Genomic DNA, 21,761 nt, shown 5'->3' with positions numbered 1-21,761 from the left:
GACCCCACCTGTGAAAAATCACAAGAAAACTAGAAAACAAAAAATAAAAATAACATAACATAGCAGCTGACACTGCTGTGTCAGAGGCGCAGGCAGCGCCTGCTGCGGGTGGACGGGCAGCAACCCATGGCCCCTGCCGTGGGCCCCACCATGAGGTATATCTGTCATCCAACCCGTTCATTGGGTGGGCCACTCCCTGAAGTGGGCCCACTCCAAAAATGTGAGGTTGAGCGTCTGCCATTGAAACCCTTTTGGGTCCTCGTTCTCAGCAGTTTGGATGGAAAATGAACATTTCGATGGGCCCCATGTGGGGCTACAGCTGATGTGTATACTGGCCATGCCGTCCAGCGCCTGGACGATCACGATTTTTTTATATTATATTTTATATACCATATTATATGGTATAGTGTATATATATCATATATGGTATATATTATATTATATATATTGCATACAGTACGTAGCACTGTCCAGGCCATCTAGGGCCTGGACGTGGATATATTATATTATATTATATATATAAAATGTATACATGATGGTGGGCCCTATGTGAGACTACCTTTGCCCTCCTAGTGCAGCAACCATCTAGCTGCTCCGTTGTTGGCAGCAGGCCCCACATTGATGTATATTGACACTATCCACTATTTGAACGGCAGGGCCCAACATGATGCATGTTTTGTATCCATGCCCACCAATTGTGAAATTATTTTATAACATAGATAATGGGTGAGTTAGATCTAAAGTTCTGGTGGATCCCACCATTTAAATAGTAGATAGTGACATCCACCATTCCAATGCCTAAGAATCACAGTAGTTCATGATTAAGTTGATATTTATTTTTATTTCTTCTATCTCTATGTTAAATTATGAATAGATCAGATCACAAAGTATATAAGAGTGGGCCCGATTGATATACCTGAGGCCCATCGGTGCGGCCCATTTAATCAGCCCATTTGACTCGGCCCATTTGATCGCCCCATTTAATTCAGCCCACCTTAATATATATATATGAGGCCCATATGATTAGACCCATCTTGATGTAGTTATGGCTCATCCATTAAGGCCCACCTGATATACATAAGGCCCATGTTATGTGGCCCATTTGTTGTATATAAGGCCCATGGACCGAGGCCCAATTGGATGTACCCAAGTCCATTACAATGTGTGACCGTACCATGGTTTGAGTAATGATGTTTATGGCGGTCGTACCTTGGGAGCAATGTTAGTTTGACATCCACATTGTAAGAATAATGTTGGTTAAATATCCGCATTATAATTCTCCCTAGGGCCCATTGTTAGGCCCATACTTGTAGGCCATCTAGGCCTATCTTCGTAATGAACAGTGTCCATCACCATATAACATGTTTAGTATAGTTTCATGATTCATGATCATACGCATCATATGTATGCTTGATGAGAAGTGATTGATCATAGTATATGCCTTCGGGCAGATTGTTTAGGGGCTCCCGGATAGGCGATGTTGCCCTACATGAGCGCATGATACGCGCAGGATTGTTGTATGACTGGATAGTGTGATTCATGCATCCGCATTGTGTGATATGGTTACTGTACACCCTAGCGACATAGGGTCGTAGCCTCCATAGACGTATCTTGGTTGGCAGGATTGGATACTGAAAATCTTGTTCTACATGGGGTGCTATAAATATCCTTGGGTGAAAGTCCCTAAACCCTTATGGTACCAAGAGGTTGCTCCAACGTCTATACCAAGTGGGTGCATGAGCGCCGAGTATCGATTACCATACGGTCACGCTTTCCATTGTGTCGTGGTCAGTTGGAAGAGGGTGCGGCCTTACCCGCCCGAGAGGAGGGGGTAAAGCTAGGTTGAGTTTGACCAGCTCGAGGAATGGGTCCGCTATCGACAAGCAGAGCCCGATATTGGTAAGGGGATAGTGAGGTCTTTTCCATTCACCTTATTGCGCGCAATGGGGCGACAATCTGGTTTGGAGTATACTAGACCCCGGTAATATTCCAGAGTTGAACTATATTGATATGTGGACTTAGATGAGGATTCGTATGCTTGAGTTGTATTTTACACCGTATGGCCTTGGTATGGCCGACATCATCCATGCCTCGCATCGCATAGCCTTGGTATGGCTCATGGCATTCATGGATTCATCAGCATATTTCGCATTACTCTGATACTGCATAACTACTACCTTACGCACACATTTTCACCGCCCTCTAAGCTTTCCATAAGTTTATACATGACTGTTGCGTGCAGGTGACGTTGGAGCGCAGCAGCGCTGAGGCAGGAGCGCTTTGCAGATCATCTTGGAGCTTTTTGTTCATTATCATTGTATTTCCCTTTATGCTCATTGTACTTGTAAAGTTTTTGATCATAGTGAAAATGTGATGGAGCTTTTGGTTGTTGTTTGTGGGTTATGCCTTTGGTTATGCTTATTACGAATTAAACTGATGTTGAAAAATCTTCCTCGTAGCATCCTAAGATCGGAACCTGGCGAATGGGCGCTGGGAGCCGAGAATGAGGTTCTACGAAGGTTGTCGGCGCCGGATTCGGCGATCGGAAATTTTGTGAGCCCGGTTTCTGAATTTGGGGCATGACAGTACAAGACCACCCTAATTGGACATATAACGAGGGAGTTATGGATGTTTTTATTAAATTAATAGGCCATAGTGAATATATATCAATCCATAGTGATCTTCATAAACTTTGAGCCCAGGCAATAAAATGGTATTCAAATAAGATGATTTTAAAGTCATTTGAAATTTAATCAAATTATATCTTTAACGAATACAAGATCACCCAAATTAGACATATAATGAGGGAATTATGGTCATTTTTGTCACATCAATGGCCCCACAATGATTTGATGGATTTTGGGCCCACTCTTGAGCAATAAAATAATGTATAGATAATATGATTCCAAAGTCATTTGAAATTTCATCAAATTATCTTTACAACGAGTATAAGATCACCCAAATCGGGCATGTAACAGAGAAGTTATGGTCGTTTTTATTAGATCGATGGCCCATAGTAAATATTAGCAATCCATAGTGATCTTGATGAACTTTGGACCCACTTTTAAATAGTTGTGGACGTCTCCCCTCCACACATGTGCATGCGGTGGTGCCCTCACTTTATTAACATTGGTGTTGATTTGTTATTGTAGGCAAAGTATGTTGTTGACTCAGGTATAAAAATACATTTGATTCGGAGTCACCGCTAGCCAAATGAAGCTTCAAATTTACAGCCGGCTAGAAACCGTAGAATCGTTTAGGAGTTGGGAAATCTCACGATCTCACAATTCCCCAACTCAAGTGACTCTTGCGATTGGTTTGCGACCGTAAATTCTGAGTAAGGGCCTCGGTTACGGAAAAGAAATGGATTAAGCACAATTTTTCCCTCGTACAATGTGTAGTATGTACTTCACAAGATTTGCAAGTTTTAGAAACTCAACAGAGTTTTGGTATTTTATATTTGGTCGTGCTTTGCATAACCCATAAGGGCTGGGCAGACGAAAATAGAAAAGCTACCTAGCCTTACATTACAAAGCCAAGCAGCCCCAGGTAGGCAAATAAAGTAAAAATATAATAAATAAAATAAAATGCCAACTAGCCATACTTCACGGGATTTAAGATCATGGATAGGCAAATAAAGTGAAAAATTAAAGAGAAAAAATAATGCAGAATAATATAAAAAGAAACATAGATATAGTTAATGCAATCGGAATCTGTGGAGTAAAATGCGAAGTAAATTAAGTTGGATAAACTCTTAACTTTAATAACTTTTTTTATGGCTGTTTTTGTCTCATATGTCAAGCAGCATGTTAGCATGTTGGAAATCTTTAAGACACCATGAGCAGCATCTTTAAATGAACTCCTGTATTTTTTATCTCTCTTTCTACTCTCTTTTTTCTTTCTTACTATTTGTTTCTTTCTCATTATGTTCTTTTTTGTCTCTACATCTATGTATATGTCTCTCTGTGTATTTATCTATGTTCCTCAGACCCTTGGATCCCTTATATAGGCGCTGGCAACCGAAAGCTGCGATCAATGACCGTAATACCTCGATCAACGTTGTGTGTTTTTTCCATAGGATTGTATATATATATATATATATATTATATATATATATATATATATATATATATATATATATATATATATATATATATATATAAAACATAATATATACATATTATATTATATAATACAATACACCTGAGTAGAATAGAAACGTTCAGCCAAATAGTTAAATACTTGTATTTTCTTCGTTATTTGTCTGTTTTCGGTAATTTTAATTTTGTTGGAAAGATAGTCAAATAAGTTTTCTAACAAGATTATAATCATTTCGATTGGATCCCATTTGACGTGTTGAAAGTAATCCGTCCGGTATATGAAATTAGTTATTTGTAAAATGAAATATGGTCTGTTTTCGATGATCTTAAAATCATTGAAAATGTCACCTGATAAGCTTTTTAATGCAATTAAAATTACTTTAATCAGATCTCATTTGACTAGTTTAAAGTGCGGCCAGAGTTTTTCTAGCTTTAGTCACTCGGTAATGCGTGGTTTTGATAAATGGGCCGGATCTTCCTCATCATAATCCGGATTAGAGGAAACTTAAGTTTGTTAGGAAGATCACTTAACCACCTTTCCAATGAATCATAAATCATCTTGATTGGTCAGAATTTACCCTTAATAATACCATGACCACTTTATATACAAGGACGATTGTACTTTCCTTGATTTTGAAGATATGACCTCTCATGCCTTAATACAACGCTATTCGGGAAGACTAAGTGGTACAGAGAGTGATCTATGGGTAGAGAGAATTCGTTTTATTCTTTTTCACACATCGATTGCGATATACAGAGAGTTTCCGAGGTTTTAGAGTTCGGATACTCGGTCGTGACCGATTCGCTATTGGATTTGGTATTAGTCGATTGGGTCTGTTGGTTGTCTCCGGCACATGCCGAGTATGCTCTAAGTTTAATCCGTTTGGATTTTTAATGATTTTTAAATCAGTAGGAGACAATTTATTGAAGTCAAGTTGAAGCTTAAAGAGTGACTTGTCCTCGTTTTAAGTGGGGTGTCTATGGTAGTCAAATGATATTAAAATGAGATAATTTCAAAGTTATTTAAAATTTTATCAAATTACATTTCCAACGAGTAAAAGATCACCTAAATAGGACATGTAACGTATGACCATTTTTGTCAGATCAATGGCCCATAGTGAATATTTGTGACTTACAATGGAAATATTAGCAGTCCACTCTTAATATTAATGGTCTATTGTTAATATCAGCAGTCCACAATGAATATCGACAATCTACACTGAATGTCGGTGATCCAAAGTGAAAATATCGATGATCCATAGTAAATATGGGCGATCCACAGTAATTATCAATGATCTACAATACAACGTTCATCCATTACAACACACTTTCATCTCAACATTCCTTCATTACAAAAATTCACCCATTCCAATGTTCATTATATTCATTATAACAATTTTTCATTACAAAATTGATTCATTACAACATCATTTTATTATAAAATTTTATCAATAACAGTATTCTTCCAAACCTTCTTCCCTTACACAAACTTCAACCATTTATACAAAATTAAAAAACTAAAAAACAACTATAAAGGAAACCAATGATGAAAAAAGGAAGAAGGAATAGAATAAAAAAACACCATCCTCCCCTCATGTGAAAAAAAAAAAGGAAGGAAGAAGAAAACGACAAAATGACCCTTGTGCGGAAATGCTTCACGTTTTAAACCCATCGCATTTTTTGTGGGACTTACTGGGTTTTCGTGAAGCAAATCCAACTTGTCCACATGTAAGGAGTTTCAATTCCATGTCATCGGTTTACGTTTGAGAGCGAAACTCATCACAGATGGACCACACAAGAGAAAAATAATTCATAATTAACGCACAACAGTAGTTTAGTTGTGGGTCACAATAAACTTAAAAGAAAACAGAAAATATTCCATTGTGAGTCCACGACTATCCAATTAAAATGAATAAATAATATGGGCCAAGAAATGGACCGAATTTCAATATTTGGTGAGGCCCATGGCAAATGAACATTTTCATCCTCTAAAAAATAAAAAAGTGATTTTAAGATAACAATCTTAAATTTGGGGGCTCTGGCCACGTTACAGCACAGGGTCATTTGGACCAAAAACTCAATGCTGATGCAGTATTTATACTGCATCGCTGGTGCAGTATCTATTCTATATCCATGCGGCCCATCCCATCTTTCAAATCATTCCATGGCATGATCCCGCCCATCCTATCTTTCAAATCATTCCATGGCATGATCCCAAAAATGAAGAGCATCCAAATCAGGTGCACTGTAGTATGGGAAACAGTGTGATAAACGCCTTACAACTAAAAAGTTCGTAGAGCCTAGTGTGTTTCGAAATCCGATTGCGTGCTGAGTTACACAGTACGCTTTTGTCGCACTGGGTAAACTCAGTTGGTCCAGTCGTGATTGTATATAGTTTATCTACTCTGCCCATCCATTTTTTTCAGATCATTCTAATAGTTGAGCCAAAATTTTAAAGATATCCAACTCTCAAGTGAACCACACTACAGGAACAGACTTCCACCGTTGTAACCTTTTGAGGGCCACGGTGATTTTTAATTGTCATCCAACTTATAAATAAGATTACATAGCATCCAACCTGTTAATAAGATTAGTAGACATGAATGAAGGGAAAAAACAAATAACAGTTTGATCCAAAACTACCGTGCCCGCCAAAAAATTTTCAAGTGGAATTTCAATTCCCACTGTTTCCCATGGTGCGGTCCACTTGAGATTTTGATATACTTCAGTTTTAGTCTCAAGCCATAAAATTATGAATGAAGTGAATAAAATATTATAAATCACCATGCAATTTGCTTCCGTGTGTTTCCGTCATGTTTATCTGTCACCCGATTGATAAGGTATTACAAACATGAGAAAAATCAAATATCTTCTTTATCCAAAACTTCTGTGACTCATCATGAGTCAATCACCACTGTTTTGTATTATATCGTACACCTGAAAGTTAAATCCACTTCATTTTTTGGATCATGTTATTGAGATGATTTGGAAAAAAAAGAAGAAAGATGAACGGTGTGGATACATGATGCATACATCAATGTATCAATGTAGGCCCAGGGTGAGGGCCGCACCATCTCGCGTGAGTCCCGGACCGAACGTAATCGGATCCGCGGCAGAGCGAGTGACCAGCAAATAACACAAAGGGAGGTAGGTGACGTGAGAGCGATTCATTCATCCGCTGCCACTGTCAGGATTCCACGTGCTGGAAAAGAAAAAGGCACTCGCAGTTTTTGGATTTATCGTAGAGCCGTGATTATTGAACGGACTTTTCTTCACGTGAGGTTGCAGAAATAGATATGTACTTGTGATTAATATGGAAGCGGGTTAGCTGGTGTACCACACACCAGGTATATAGCTAGTGCAGATACGTGTCGCGGGAAGACGAGCGCCGACGCGCGTCGAGCTCTAGGATGTTTGAACGGTTCAAATGAGATCAAAGTTACATGGCCCCACAATGATGTATTTATTATATCTATATCATTCATCTATTTTTTGAGATCATTTTAGAGCATTAGAAAAAAAAAAGAACCATATCAACAGTTCAAATGGACCACACCAAAAATAACAATAAGGATAATGATGTTCACCATTAAAAAATTTATAGAGCCCACTATAACATTTATTTTTCATCTAATTTGTTAATAAGGTTAAAAATACATGGACAAAGAAGAAAAACAAAATTTATATTGATATGAAACTTCCATGGCCTCTAAAAGGATTTTAATGGTAGACATTCAATCCCCCATTGTTTTTTTGCAGTGTGGTCCAATTGATCTTTAGACTTGGCTCAAGCCTTAAGACGAGCTTGCTAAATGGATGGATGGTTTGAATATAATACATACCTCATGATGAGACCCATAGAACTTGCGGATGTGAATACACCAGTTATACGTCAACAAGTTCTGTGGGTCAAATCATGAGGCATGACTTATATCTAAACTGTCCATCCATTTGGTGAGCTTGTCTTAAGGCTTGAGACAAAAAAAAGGCAAATCTAAATATCAAGCGGACCACATTGCAAAAGGTAGTGGGGGATTGAACGTTTATCATTGAAACCCTTTTAGGGGTCATAAGAGTTTTGGATCAATGTGAAATTTGTGTTTCCTCTTCATCAAGTCTTTGTAACCTTATGAGTGGATTATATGGAAAATAAATGTTATGGTGGGCCCTATGAATTTTTCAACGGTTAAAATCATTATCCCTGCTACTATTTGTGGTGTGGTCCATTTCATCTTTGGATGTGATTCGTTTTTTGGATAATACTCTAAAACGATCTTGAAGAATGGATGAGCAGTGTGGATATAATAAATACATTACTGTGGGGCTATGTAAGTTTGATCTCCTTCGAACCGTTGGTACAACTTGGAGCTTGAGGAGCTGATGCTGATTTTCTGTTAGGTAGGAAGTTACTGAGATGCTGGGTGGGCAGTGTGTTTGTGAGAAATTCGCTCGGTCCATCCATTTTTCACATTATTTGATTAAGATACAAAAAATAAGGTGATTGAAAACTCAAGGCAGCCCGTCATATTACAGAAACCATCAGGATTTAGTGACCACTGTTGAAACATTCACACAGTGACAAAATCTTCATAGCCTTTAGTGACCACTGTTGAAACATTCACACAGTGACAAAATCTTCATAGGCGGCCAAGTTTTTGGTGTTTTCACTTCATTGAAGTAAAAAGTAAAAAATGATCATACAAATGGTTTGGATGGCATCTAAACATCAAGGTGGACCTCAGCGGATTTCGCGCAAACATTGCAATGATGCCCACCTAGCATCCCAGCACAGTGGAAACTTCCTGCCAAAGTTCACAGCGTCCAATTTATTGGGGGTAGACAGAATATATATTGTCATTCATGCCAAATTCATATTGCATGTGTGTGACTGGCTTATGGGAGCAGCGAGCGGATTGCCAGTGACCGGGTCAAAAAATAATTGGATCTCCTCCCGTTTTTAGATAATGCTCTAAAATAATATGGAAAAAACAGCCTGAAGGTGTGGATATAAAAAACATACATCAAGGTAGCCCCATGGTAAGGGCTGCACCATCCCGGGTGAGGCAGGGCCTCACCTAATCCGCTACCTATGTAGATTTGGTGAATCAAGGAACGAGGTTGGTGTGAGGATCACTGTGATATAAGTGGTTTACATTCACGTTGTCAGCGTGGCTCCACAACTCATCTTAGAGCATGAGCTAAAGAGTGAAAACACATGACAAGAAGCAGTCACCATTTAAAAATCGTTTGGGCTAACTATATTGTTTGTCTAATGGTTAAAGAGAAACACAAATATCGGTTTGATTTAAAACTTTTAAGAAATTTTTAATCAGTAGTAGGCGTTCAATCACCATTGTTTATGTAAACTGTCGGCATGAGCTTTTGATAGAGTCCAAAATGATGATGAGCGTGTTTCCCACGCCTGTGACATGTTGCCATAGTGTGTGAGTAGGGGTACCAAAAGAATCCAGACCTAAATCAAGGAAGTTGTTATATCATGCCAAGTGCCAAGTAATCACCATCAACGACAGTCAGGCCAGGAGACTACATGGAAATTATTATTCAGTCCAATATAGGAATGATTTAGATGGATACCATATGCTGTCCATTTGTTTTTCCAGTGGGTAGTGGCCATCTCCATGGTGGCGAACAACTGAACAATTACATCCAATGGTCTACATTCAACACTAGCCCCATTGCCCTTTAAGATCCAATGATCTAGATTAATCTTTTCATAAGCCATACTAATACACACTGATAATTTAGGGACACTTCATATTTAAGGTTGCAAATTCATACAATTCTTAAAAATGAGAAAAATAAATAAATAAAACTATGCAGTACAAATGATATATCACTATAATTTGAATCTGCTAGTCTACGCAGATTCAGTTTGATCTGGGAAATAGGTCATGAATCCATGACTATTGAGGCCCACCATAATGTCTGTGCTTTATATCCATGCAGTCCATTTGTTGTTTTTTGTTTTTTTTATCGCTCGTTGTAGGGCATGAGCCAAAAAATGAAACAGATTCAAATTTCATGTGGGCCACATGAGAGGAAACAGTAGTGATTGAATAACCACCCTTTAAAAGTTATCAAGGCTCATCATAATGCTTATTTGTCATCCATCCTATCGATTAGATCATACATGATTGGATGAAGGGAAAAAATACAAATACTAACTTGATCCAAAACTTTGATGGTCCTCAAAGAAGTTTTTTATGAGCATTGAATCACCATTTTTTCTGTGGTGTGGTCCACTTGCACTTTGGATATTATGTCCGATGCAATGACCAGCCTAGATCCTACACGCATACCAAGTTGCCATATCGTGAGAGTAGAGAGTACCAAAAGATTAATCCATAGACCCAAGTGAAGGATGTTGTCATATTACATCATGTGCCAAATGATCACCATCATCCACAGCCAGGCCAGGAGACTACATGGAAAATGTTATTTATATTCGTTTTAGGAATGATCTAGGTTTTTACCACATGCTGGCCATTTTTTCTAGTGGGCAATATCATAAGCTGCGCCTTGCCTATTGTCCGTCTTATCAAATAATCGTAGCCTTCCCAATGGTAGCTAACAAGTGCAATTACATCCAACGGTCTACATTCAACACTAGCCCCATTGGCCTTTTAAGATCATCCATGATCCGTACCAATACACACGATGATCTCAAGATGCTGTTCATATTTAAGGTTGCAAAATCATACCATTCATTGTAAAAGGAAAAAGAAAGAAAGAAAAGTATTTGGAGAGGATTAACATACTTAGAAGTAATGGTTCATGGATTGATAACTTCGCGCACGTAGATGAGAGGCCTCTTTTCGTGAAACTTTTTTCTTATGAGAGAGGGAGAGAGAGAGTGAAGAGTATGTGAGGAAAAGGTTGGCTTATATAGATCTTGAGAATGTGGAATGAATTTACCGGTGTGATAGAAGTTACAGCCAGTTTCGCGTTTTGGTGGGGCCGTGTGAGGAAAAGAGTGGGCCGGGTGCAAACATTTATCCCCGGGATAACATAGTGTTGTTAAAAAATGATGTCTTAAATCTTCCTGTTGCTCGGGACTGGCTTGACTAGTCGAAGGTTCCTTTGATTGGTCGAAGCTCGCTCAACTCGAAATCCAGCAACTATGTATTTGGGATCTTCGGGACGCTCGACAAGTCGAGAGATATGCTAGACCAGTCAAAGCCTTGGCTCGATTAGCTGAAGGTTACGTAGACTATGTGCGGACTGCGTAAATTTTAGGCGGTTTTCGGACTTTTCCAATGTCAGTGCGCAAGGAGTGTTTCCTAAACTATAAATAGGAGTCCCTAGGGCCTTTCTAAACAATTCTAAGGCTTCCTAAAGGTATTCCAAGGGTTTTTAAAAGGGTTCTAGGGTTATCAAAGGGTGTAGCAAGGGTGAGATTCGAGATTGTTCGAACCGGGTAAGTACTTTCTCTTTGTAATTTCTATTTTTATAGTGGATTTCTGTTGTTTTGTGCCGTGGTTTTTTCCCAATAGGGTTTTTCACGTTAAATCTGTGTTCTCTTGTGATTGCTTGGTGCTCTTAGATTGCTATAATAGATCCAAATCTGTGTGATTCCGCAGCCCAAATTCCCAATAAGTTGTATCAAAGCTATCATTGGGGCACATATCTAAATTTGCAGGATTAGTAATAATTGGAAACGACAAGTTTGATATTGAGAAGTACTCAAACAAAAATAATTTTGAGTTATGGAAGGTTAAGATGATTAGCCTATTAACAAAGCAATGCGAGATTAAGGCTCTTGAGGAGCGAAAATCTACCATGAAAGATGAAGAATGAGAAAACCTTGATAGTAATGTTTTAGCCTATATCCGTTTATGTTTATGAGGTTCTCTATAATGTTTTGAGGGAGAAAACTGCGTCTAGTTTGTGGGCGAAATTTGAGAATATCTATGCCTAGTCCTCTAAAAATCGCCTACACTTGAAGCTACAGTATTATACCTTTAAGATGGCAGAGGGTGGAGATTTAGAAGCCCACATTAGCAACTTTAATAAATTGATGTGTAAATTGCTGGATATGGAGGAAGTGGTTAAAGATGAGGAACAGACATGTATATTGTTGAATTCTCTTCCTGCATCGTATGAGTCATTAAGGGACGCAATATGCACCGTAAATAAAACCTTGAGTGTTGACACCGTTATCTCAGCCCTTCAAGGGAAGGCTATGAGAAATCTAAATGGTGACATGGGGGCATCTTTCGATGTACTAATTACGAGGGGCAGAGATTCTGAGCGAGGTACAAGATCTTCAAGACCCAGATATAAATCCAAGGACAAGGGTAAAAGAAAATTAAAGTATTAGAACTGTGAGATGTCTGGACACATGAAGAAGGATTGTAGAAATCTTAAAGCGAAGAAAAAAAATTCAACGGTTTCTTTCAAGGAGGCCAATGTTGTCACATCTGATGAAGAAACAAGTGGTGGTGATGTTCTGTCTGTTTTCATGATTAGTCACCTCCACGACAATCATAAAGATGAGTGAATACTTAACACAGGGGCATCATATTACATGACTCCTCATCGGAGTTGGTTCGCTGGTTACAATGAATGCGATGGTAGACATGTTTTTATGGGCAATGACAATGCGTGTAATGTGTGGCTATTGGTACAGTGAGCATTAAGATGTTTTATGAGATGAAGCGTATTTTGATTGATATCAGTCACGTTCCTGATATGAAGAAAAGTTTGATTTCTCTTGGTGCACTCCAGGTTATAGGGTGCAAGTTCACCAGTATTGATGGTATCTTTAAAGTTTTAAAAGGAGCACTTGTGGTTATGAGAGCGCAAAGGTACAGAAACCTTTACAGGTTGATTGGGAGCACTTCAGTAGGTGGAGCGGCAATAGCTATTACAGACTTTATGTCTCTACGTATGTGGCATGCTCGTCTGGGCCGTATAAGTGAGCGGGGCATGAAGGTACTTTTTGATCGATGTTTAATTCCAGCCTTTAAAAATTTTGATTTAGATATATGCAAGCATTGTATATATGATAACCAATCTAAATTGTCGTTTAAATCTGGAAAACATGTATGTAAGGGAGTGCTTGATTATGTACACTCTAACGTATAGGGGCCATCGTCAGAAGTTTCCATTGGGGGGTTGTCATGGTTTGTTTCCTTCATTGATGACTACTCCAGGAAAGTTTAAGTTTACTTCATGAAACGTAAATTTGAAGTTTTCACCATATTCAAACAATGGAAGGCAATGGTGGAAAAATAGTCAGGGCGAAAAATAAAGGTTTTAAGGACTGACAATGGTGGAGAATTTACTTCCACTGAGTTTAATGATTATTGGAAGGATAAAGGGATCATTAGGCACAACACAGTGCGCCACACGCCTGAGCAAAACGGTGTGACTGAGTGAATGAATCGGACTCTCCTGGAGAGGGCCAGATGTATATTAAGTAATGCTGCGTTGGGCAAGGACATACGGACAGAGGCCGTTAACACGGCTTGTTATTTAGTGAACCGGTCTCGTTCAACGGCAATTGAATGTAAAATCTCAGAGGAAGTATGGAGTGGTCAGAAAATTGACTACTCAGATCTACGCATATTTGGTTATGAGGCTTATGCATATTTGGTTGTGAGGCTTATTCTCATGTACCGTCAGTTGAGAGAGATAAGCTAGACCATAGAGCTAAAAAGTACATCTTTGTTGGCTATGACATTGGTATAAAAGGTTACAGGTTATTTGACAAGGTCACACGCAAGGTTATGACTAGTCGTGACATCAGATTCGATGAAAGCTCTCTATTTCGTAAGGATGATTAAGAAGAGCAAGAGGAATCAGAAAGGTTGATCGTAGATGTTCATATTGACACAGATGATACTCAGGCAGAGACAGATGCACAGACAGAGGTACATGATCAGGTGGAGCAGCCACATATGAGAAGGAACCCACTACGTGATAGTAGGTTACTGGCAAGATACATAGACGACTCTAATATTGCATATGTCTTCATTACAGATGAGGGAGACTTGTTTACTATTCAAGAGGCTCTTGATGAACCTGATGCAGAAAAGTGGAAGGCGGCTATGGATGATGAGATGGACTCGTTGCATAAAAATCACACATGGGAGTTGGAGGAGCTACCAGTGGGCCGAAAAGCGATCGGATACAAGTGGTTATTTAAAAGGAAACAGATAGATACAAAGCAAGGTTGGTAGCGAAGAGTTATACTCAGAGAGAAGGAATCGATTTTACGGAGATATTCGCGCCGATGGTTAAATAAGTGTCTATTAGATTCGTGTTGGCGTTAGTTGCCCAATACGATCTCGAGCTGAAACAGATAGATTTCAAGACTGCATTCCTGCATGGGGAGTTGGAAGAGCAGATTTACATGAAGTAACCAGAGGGCTACGAAGTTAAAGGGATAGAAAAAGGTTTGCAGGTTAATGAGGTTATTGTACAGCCTGAAACAGTTGCCTAGGCAGCAGTATAAAAAATTTTATTTTTTCATGGTGAGTTAAAAATTTACTCGGAGTGAATATGATCACTATATTTATTACAAGACACTGAGTGATGACAGATTCATAATCCTACTAATGTCTGTTGATAATATGTTGATCGTCAGTCATTATATGTCTGAAATCAATGTACTAAAGACTTAATTATCAGGGACATTAGAGATGAAAGATCTTGGGACTGCAAAGAGGGTTCTCGGCATAGATATTCATAGAGACAGGAAGAAGAGCAGAACATGCTTTGGTTATCATAGGTAGAAATACCTTAAAAATGTGTTGATCAAGTATGGGATGGACCAAGTAAAGCCGGTGAGCGTTCCCCACGCGGCTCACTTCAAGTTTCCTCAAAACAATGTCCTAAATCAAATGAGGAAAAATAAGTTATGTTTCATGTGTCTTATTCGAATGTTGTTGGCAGTTTAATGTATGCCATGGTTTATACGAGATCAGATATTTCATAGGCAATCAGTGTTGTAAGCAAATCCATGTTAAACCCTGACAAGCAACATTGGGAAGGGTGAAATAGCTACTTCAATACATTCGAGGTACGAAAGACTACGTCTTAACTTTTGAGAAGACAAGGACAAAGTTGGTAGGGTATGTGGATTTTGACTATGCAGGCAGTGTGGATTTTAGAAAGTCTACTTCAGGATACTCGTTTGTACTAGTAGGTAGAGCAATCAGTTGTATGTCGAAGCTTTAGTTCATGGTGGCTCTTTCTACAACCAAAGCAGAATATATGGTAGTGACAGAAGCATTTAAAGAAGATGTTTGGGTCAGAGTCATGATAAATCAGTTGAGACTTCAGGAGGAGGCCGTGCCGGTTAATTGTGATAGTGAGAGCGTTATCAATTTGGCTAAAAATTTTGTTTATCACTAACTTACTAAACACATTGATGTTTGTTATCACTTTATCCGACAGGTGCTTGAGGAAGGAGGCGTAACACTGGAGAAGATTCACACCAGCATGAATCCAGCAGACATGCTCACCAAGGTCTTTCCTATAGAGAAGTTTAAGTTCTATGCAACTTCTCTGGGCTTGGCGATGGTGTAAAAGAAGGACGGAGTGTGTACGAGAAGCGTTAATTAAAGCTATGATGCGATGTAAAGATAAGAGAAGAGGTCAAGAAGCTACACGGTTAAAGATTAAAGACATGGTGAAGATTGTTGTTAAAAAAAGATGCCTTAAATCTTCCTATTGCTCGATCAGTCGAGGGACTGGCTCGACTAGTCAAAGGTCCCTTCGACTGGTCGAAGCCCACTCGACTCAAAATCCAGCGACTATGTAATTGGGATCTTCAGGATGTTTGACCAGTCGAGGGACATGCTTGACCATTCGAAGGGTTCCTTCGACCAATCGAAGCCCTAACTCGACTAGTCGAAGCTCACGTAGACTACGCACAGACTGCGTAAATTTGAGGCGGTTTTCGGACTTTTCCAAAGTCGATGTGTAAGGGCTGTTTCTTAAACTATAAATAGGAGTCCCTAGGGCCTTTCTAAATAATTCTAAGGCCTCCTAAAGGTATTCCAAGGGTTTCTAAAAGGGTTCTAGGGTTATCAAAGGGTGTAGCAAGGGTGAGATTCGAGGTTGTTCGAATCGGGTAAGTACTCTATCTTTGTAATTTTTATTTTCATAGTGGATTTCTGTCACTTTGTGCTGTAGTTTTTTCCCAATAGGGTTTTCCAAGTTAAATCTTTGTGTTCTCTTGTGATTGCTTGGTGCTCTTGGATTGCTATCCTAGATCCAAATCTGTGTGATTTCGCAGCCCAAATCCTCAACACATAGGTGTGTGAGAAAGGTGAGAAAGTGAAGGTGGGGTTTTTAGGTGTTGTGGCGCACATGAGATTATAATAAGCCTTTTTTTTTTTCCAAAGGGTAAGAATATTTTTGAAACGAGAACCAAAAGCAAAAACAGGACTAAAAAAAAGAAAGAAAAGAAAAGAAACAAAAATGAGAAAAAGCAAAAACAGGACTGAAAAAAGAAAGAAAAGAAAAGTAACCAAAAGGAGAAAAAAATAAAAAATGAATGAAAAAAGAGAAAAAATAAAAAGAAAGAAAGAAAAGAAAGTAGAAAATAGAAAAGCCAACTCCTAAACTGATGAACAACTCAAGTGTTGACAACCCCAAGTGTAGGACTTAATGTAGCCTTAGCATAGTGAGTCCGAGATCGATCTTGTTCATCCCTATTATTACCATTCCCTGCGAGAACCAATCAGGGAGAACTACATGTGACCTGTACGGGTCCGCATGATGCATTTGAAGATCTGCATATATATGTACGGGAAATATTTCTAGATAATCGTAACTGGAGCGTTTTAGATGGTGCCCTGTATTGCTTAAGTGACCGATGAAGAAGCAATCGTGTGGCGGTTAAAGGACAGGTGATAAGAGGAGAAACATAGAAGTTTAAAGTGGTGGCGAATGGTTATGGTAACCGTCAGAATGTGAGAAGGATTTAGATGGATAAATTAATGTTATAAATAACAAATGAATTTAGCAAGAAAAGTCGTCTCATACCAACCCAAACAAACCAAATCTATCTTTCAATTATCCTTTTAATTACCAGTTAATTTACATTCCATAGTGTAATCCTTTGCTTTCCCTGTTAAGCAAGTTACATTTCTTAATGTAATCTTTTATCTTCCAGCCTATTGTTTACATTATGTAGTGTAATCCATAATGTTAATCAATTAGTAACTTTTAACTATAATTTGAGTCTACGCTTGTACGCTGGATTCAGTTCATCAATCAGAAATGTGTTTTGCAGCTGCTTTTCCTGACCGACTGTAAGAATTCCTTCCTCATTTCCATTTATCTGTAACGAAAAGTCCTTTTGTACGGAAGGCAAATGAATAACCCATCATTAGAGGACAAACCGCACCCTCTGAATATCGCCTAATCCAATTTTATAATTGAGTGAGTAGCTGAATAGGCGACCAATCTCATCAGATCTCCGTCATACACTACGTGTCTGCCTATCTTGGTGCTTGCGGTCATTGTTGTTCAGTTTGAATTGAAGCCATAATTTCAATTCTGGCACTCCCACACACGTAGTGCCGAAAATGACACTAACAAGTTTTTGGCACACTTGGTGGGACACTATCTCTAACTTACCGGTGTAATATTACCAGTTATGAATAGAAGAAGTGCTCGTATTGCCGGGGTTGATCCGTCTCGCCAACCACACTACCTCCAGTAGAGGATATGCATGTTCTAATGGTCCTTGAGGCATTTAATTTAAACAATAGTCCAACACCTGCCACTGGGGATCAAGGAGGATCATTGACTTCTCGGACCATTCTTCCAGACGAGGTAGCTGTTGTGCTCAGAGATGTACATATAAACATTTAACTTGTACATGAATATGGAAGGGCTCAAGGAGAGTAATTCTGTATCTGAGGTGAGAATACCAATCGATATATGGCTAACCAGACTGAAGCCATGCATTGATTGATAGCTATGATGGCCGAATGAACATCATCGGTACCTCAATATAATGTCGAATGAAGTTTTGTCGGCATTGCAACACCACTGTTACCTGTGCTACCTTCGCAACATAATCCACCACATGTCCCTGTCCAGGAGATGAGAAACGCACCACCTCCTATGTAAGTTAGGCAACCGGAGTGAGAGACCAGGAGCTTCATACCTGAAAATAGGAATAAAGGATTGGCAGGAGGATTCAATTCCCAATAGTTCCTTAGATTCTAGGATAATGTGAACCGATTTGGTCCAGATCACCCGCCAGTCTTAGATCCTCAGCAGATGGATCAGGACCAAATTGTATAAATCGTCTAAGAAGTTGTTAACCCAGTACTCAACCGCAACACTATCTTGATGTATCATAAACTATACCTCGAATGGATAGATCAGCAACACCTAATGCCAGGAAACTATCGACCAGATTTTGCCTTAATTTTAGGTGAGTTCGGTCAATCAACCATCGAACATGTTGGCCAATTTACAATGCAATGTGGAGAATTGGCCAACAAAGTATATCACAAATTACAGTTGTTTGGCCATTCACTAACGACAGCAGCTTTCACATGGTACTCGAACTTATTGCTAGACTCAATATACACTTGGCAAGATATGAAAGAAAAGTTCTATGTTCAGTTCTTTTCCACGAACAGAGAGATTACCATGTCCGATCTTGCACTTTTTCAATAGTTTCGTGGAGAAACATGTGAGAGTTATATCACATGGTTTAAGTGGGCAAAAAGCCACTGTAAGATTGTTATGACTGAAGTCGAATTCATGCAACTTGCACAAGACGGCCTTGAATACAAACTTTGTAAGAAATTCATAGGCACGGAGTTCATAGATTTGTACAACCTGACCAAAAAAGTATCTTTGTATGAAGAACTCCTATAAGAAGGAACCAGACAAAAGAACTTGTCATTAGACATATTATAATCACCCAAATTACGAGATCACGATTGCTGAAGTGGTGGCTAAAAAGCCACTAGTATGTTCTGCACTGGTCAAAGCGAAATTAATCGCTTCAACCGCATAGAAGGTTCAAAAGGTTTACACCATTGACATCACTAAAGCTGAGGAAATATTTGATATTTTGTTAGCCAGTAAATTTATCAAAATACCTATGAATCAAAAGATTCCATTGGTCGATGAGTTACAAAAGACCGAATATTACAAATGGCATGGAACTCGGTCCCCTTCAACTAACAAATGTGTCGTGCTTAGCTTTAGTAATTCCATTGATCACGAATTACTGAAGTTTCCCGATAAGGGTGATGAAGCAATGTTGATCGATATAGACCCATTCCCATCCAACCTCAAAATCAACATGGTCATGGCTAATCTGAGGAACCATCTGCGGCTGAAGGTCAATTTTGAACCAGGCAATCAACGGGAAGTGTCACATCGACCAATACAAGGGCATTGTTGGCCCTCTCATTTGAACGATAGTCGGTCAAATGCCATTAGGAGAACTAGTCAGAGTTCCCAGCTATACAACCAATGCGCTCGAAGAACTATTTCTGGGTGGTGGGACCCTCCCGAGCTAAGATGGAGAGGTCTCTACGCGGCCCCTCGGCCAGTTAGAAGTCACGACCATCACCAACTGCAACAAATGACTCCCAATCATTGCCAACGTATAGAGCCATCAACACAAAGGATGGTCAAACCCCCTACAACATGAGAAGGGATATGAAAACGGGTCACACACTTGAAATTCCCAGCAGTATTAGAAGTGTTGACCCGGACCTAAAAATGCCGATGACAAAGGCATCAGGCCACAATAAGAAGGAAAATCAGAGGAGAGCGCAAAACCTCGATCAGAAGTGAGATTGCCTAGGCCTTTCTGGAGGATCCCAGTACCCAAGGGCTAGGTGACAGTGAATACAGTAGGAGCAATACTATCTCCTGTGTTACAAAATCGGAACTCAAATGTTCTCGAACAGAATGATTAATCGACAAGTCTTGAAGAGGAAGACAATTGTGGTAACTCGTCTGACTACCTTAGCGAGGAGTGTTTCCTAGGGGATAAATGGTTGGATAATGAGTTACATTAACTATTGAAGCACTGAAAATCATCTCACCTATGGGTCCTTTAGCCGAGCTTGCGGCTGATGAGTGCGCAAGTCAGACGGAAGATGTCTTAAAAGAGTCGGACCCTGAAACACTAAGGGGGCAATGTCCAAATGGTGAAATTGTGTTTGGGACATTTCCACCAGTTGTATTCCATTGTAACATGGTTCTCACATTGTTGTCTAGTTTCCAAGTTAGACCGACTCAGCCTAACAGGATGGCGAGCGATGTGGAAGAGTACACCCCTAGTAATAATATAGCCTGCTTCTTTTCCAGTTTGAGAAGATGTTAGAAATAAATCCAAGGTTGACGAAGCCCTGCATATTAACAACATCACAGAGGCAGGGGCTACACCTAAAAGGGTGATCATCGACAAACCTACCTACGATATGATGCAACATCTCAAGCCGTTGTATATGTCAGCTCACCTTAAAGGGTGCCCCGTTACTAGAATTCTGGTCGACAATGGGGTTATGGTTAAACTGTTGCCATTAAGAATGATGACTAAATTAGAAAAAATCCTGGCCGATTTGATTCTATCTAAGGTGACCGTTAGTAATTTCGCTGGTCATGTCACGAATACCGATAAGGTTTTATTAGTCGATTTGATTGTTGGAACTAAGACAGTCTTAGCACAGTTTTTCATGGTCGATACCTCATCAAGCTATAATGCATTGTTAGGAAGGGATGGATTCGTTCATTTGCATGCACCTCATCGTCCCTACACTAGTTCATGATTTTTTGAAATGAAGATAAGGTCGATAGTTTTGGCCGACAATAAACCTTTCTTAGCCACTTCAAACGCCAATGAGGCTTATTATTATGGAGAAGAAGTTGGTTCAATCAGTTTACTGGAAGGAATAATTCGGCTACTCGACTAGAATATCAGTGAAGAAGAGCTCGACGAGTATTGTGCAGGCCATCCCAAAAGTAACGCGAGTAAGTGACACCCTGCCAAGGGACATCATTCCTTATCGAACGGTTCTGCGTTGTACTATCGAAGAGATTCCATGATCAGAATGTCAAGGAATGAAGTCAACTAGGCCGACTTCAAGGCTAGAATAAAAAGGCTTGAGGAGAGTTTGAAAGAAATGGATGATTGTTGCCTTGTGAATCTGGCCGATATTGAGGATTCAGCCGAAGAAGGCATCATCGAGCTTGAGGAGAGTCCTGACAAGATGGAAGACTCTCGACCCCAAGTCCAAGATCCGTTGGTCAAAGTCAATTTAGGGATTGAATAGGATCTAAAGCCCACATTCATCAATGACTTGTTGAAGCCTCATGAGAAGGAACAATTGACAAATTTATTTCATAAGTTTGCTGATTGTTTTATGTGGGAAGGAACGATTGACGAATTTACTTCATGAGTTTGTCGATTGTTTTACGTGGGATTATCACGAAATGCCAGGGCTCGATTGGTGTGTAGTCGAGCACAGGTTGCCCATAAAGGAAGGATATCGACAACACAAGAAGCCGCCTAGGCGGATGACTGTCGAAGTTACCCACAAGATCAAAAAAGAAATCGAACGACTCTTAAAGTCTGGTTTTATTCGGCCTGTCAAATATGCCAATTGGATATCAAATGTAGTTCCAATAATAAAAAAGAAT

General features: G+C 39.4%; 1 protein-coding gene across 3 annotated transcripts in view; it reads right to left on the bottom strand.

Annotated features, from left to right (window-relative positions):
* LOC131251279 (phosphomethylethanolamine N-methyltransferase-like) overlaps nucleotides 1-21,761 on the bottom strand; it is a 74,103-nt gene that overhangs the window by 42,814 nt on the left and 9,528 nt on the right. For 2 of the 3 annotated variants that reach the window (XM_058251903.1, XM_058251906.1), the window contains exon 1: nucleotides 9,452-9,508. The exons of the other annotated variant lie outside the window; for it this stretch is intronic. In XM_058251903.1, coding sequence (XP_058107886.1) covers nucleotides 9,452-9,476 — 25 coding nt within the window. In that variant the 5' untranslated portion in view covers nucleotides 9,477-9,508. Of the gene's footprint in view, nucleotides 1-9,451; nucleotides 9,509-21,761 lie in introns of those variants that run through there. 3 annotated transcript variants of the gene reach the window in all.

Source organism: Magnolia sinica, chromosome 7, assembly GCF_029962835.1.
Source record: "Magnolia sinica isolate HGM2019 chromosome 7, MsV1, whole genome shotgun sequence".
Taxonomy (NCBI): Eukaryota; Viridiplantae; Streptophyta; class Magnoliopsida; order Magnoliales; family Magnoliaceae; genus Magnolia; species Magnolia sinica.
Note: the sequence above shows the minus strand (reverse complement) of the source record. Positions and strands in the feature narration are given on the sequence as shown.